The sequence below is a fragment of the Lindgomyces ingoldianus genome (assembly GCF_010093535.1).
Source record: "Lindgomyces ingoldianus strain ATCC 200398 unplaced genomic scaffold BDR25scaffold_36, whole genome shotgun sequence".
NCBI classification, from domain to species: Eukaryota; Fungi; Ascomycota; class Dothideomycetes; order Pleosporales; family Lindgomycetaceae; genus Lindgomyces; species Lindgomyces ingoldianus.
In genome coordinates, this window is record NW_022985197.1 from 1 (window position 1) to 2,237 (window position 2,237).

Here is a 2,237-nt window from a genome sequence, read left to right on the forward strand (position 1 = left end):
CCTTCGCTTCTCCGCTCCGCCCTGGGCCTTGGCTCTGGCGGATCCGCCTCTAATGCATCGCTCTTCCGCTTCCGACCACGTTTCTTCTTGCCTACAGTGGCTTTAGCCACTTGCGCAGCCCTTGCAACTTTCTTTGCCTTGTTTACAACCTTTTTAGCCTCTTTCTTAGCGTCTTTTATAGCACGCTCCACTTGTGCCTTAATAAGGTCTTTGTAGCTTACTACTTTTACTGTCCTAGTTGCTAAGATCTTTACCTTAGTTAATTAGTAAACTTTAGCTTTGTTATTTATTTTAGTTAAGAACTAATTCTGTTCCTTAAGGAGGGCTTGTTTAGCAAAGGAAAGTTAGGCGGCATTAGTGAGCTTCTGTATGCGCCTCTGCAAGCGCTGTCTACTTGTCTTATTAACCACACAGGCATCCTGTTTAATTAGATTATGTAGCAAGGCAACAGCATCTGCTGTGATTAGCGTCACAGGCGTTTGCGGTACTTAGTCTTGCATACAAGAACCTCTCTCTGCCTTATTAGTTTCTAGGATTGTTAGTCTAGCAAGCGGTTTTAGTATATCACTGAGTACCTTGTCTAGGTTAAAGGGGAAAAGGCCGGCCTTTGCCCATCCTGCCTGTATGTTCCTAGACGTAAACGCTTGATCCCTTGCAGGGCTATATAGATAGGTGAAATGCTCCTTCCCTATTGTTCCTACACATCCTTGCTCCAGCCGCTTAACCTGTTCGCGGTAGGCTACCTTTAGCGGGCTGAATACTAAGATGTCGCAGGGCTGAAGTTTTCTAGGAGGTGTGAGAGGGGATACAGCATAGGATAATGCTGTTTATAAAACAAAACTCTAAGATCTCTAGGGTCTCATGCGTCCTAAAGCCGTCACATATTAGTACGCGTGGTTTCTAGTTAGCCCGCTCTTTAGTCTAGGGGTTAAACACAGGCTTGAGCCACTGCAAGCTAAGATATAAGTTAGTGTAACCGCTGTCTGAGAATGCATAATGCCATCCAGGAGTGGGGTGCGTGCTCTAGTTAGATTAATGAGTGGATGCAGGCTAGATTATTATAGGGTTTAAATGCCTACTGTTAGCACTCACGCATTTAATAGCAGTGACCGTTGTTCGCTTAACGCGCGCACCTCTATAGCCTCGCTGATCATCCCTGTGAACAAGGACCTTGACGGAGTTCAGTTTAGAAAGCATAACACTAGTCTTGTCTATGTTATAGACATTCTCCTGCAGAACGGCAGGGTCCAGCAGAACCTTTCTAATAACCTTATACCAGTGTGTGACCTTGTTGTAGATATTATAACAGTTCTAGTCTAGCGCCCCAGCTTTAGTCGCTTTAAGATCTAGGTGGCGCTTGTAGAAGAGCTGGGGCTAGTTCTTCCCAGGAGGTTTGCTTAGTCTGTTCGCTGGCGTCCGTCGGCGGGCGAGACTAAAGGCTATCAAACCTATATATTTTATCTAGACAGGGCGCCCAAGAGCACCTTAATGTGCTATAAACTTAGCAAGGGCTTTCTCTTCCCATAGATAGAGATGTTGTTGGCTCTGCGCCTTCTCTTTAATTGACTGGCGTTTTGCGGTTACAATGCTGAAGAGTCGTGCGAGGCACACCGTGACAATCTGCTAAAGCCCAGAACGATTTTGACACGCCGGGAAGAACACCTAATGCCAGCGCCTGGCTGGCTCTGTCCATGTTAATTTGTTACGGTGATTGAGTGTTGGCGACGTGACACGGCGACGGATACGACGACTGAGCGCCAGCTTCCAGGCCACAACAAGAGAACACGTTGCAAAATAGAAACGGCACGTGGTCATAGACACTTCTAGAATTCTACGGCTATGCGCCACAGCTAACTTCAGAGCTTGGTCGCCTATGATATAATACATTTTAATACTAACAAGGGCCTCTTGCTAAACTCTGCCAAGGATTACGTTGCGTCACAAGGCTTTGAACCCACCCTCTGATCTACACAGAGAAACTCTCGGAATCTATATTGCTAGGCTGAAATGGCTTTCTAAGCTTAAAACTATATTCTTCTATAACAGTGCCTTCTCCCTAGTATTCTGGTTATAAGAGACACCCCTCTAATTGCGATATAGCAAGGGTGGTTAAGCAAAGGAGTGAATAACGAAGTGAATAAAAAGATCAACAGTGTGAGCAAAACTTCAAAATTCTCTTCGCGCACTAGTATCCTGGTAGAGAAAAGGTTAAAAAATAGTGAGATAAGGACGATGTC

The 2,237-nt window shown here is 45.4% G+C and overlaps 1 protein-coding gene across 1 annotated transcript; it reads right to left on the reverse strand.

Annotated features, from left to right (window-relative positions):
* Positions 1-1,485: 1,485 nt before the first annotated feature.
* On the reverse strand, positions 1,486-1,693 carry BDR25DRAFT_238467 (uncharacterized protein; the record flags this gene model as incomplete). Its single annotated transcript, XM_033685634.1, has 2 exons — positions 1,486-1,566; positions 1,610-1,693. 2 exons carry the CDS (start codon positions 1,691-1,693, stop codon positions 1,486-1,488), a joined length of 165 nt encoding a protein of 54 aa, XP_033542676.1.
* Positions 1,694-2,237: the final 544 nt, after the last annotated feature.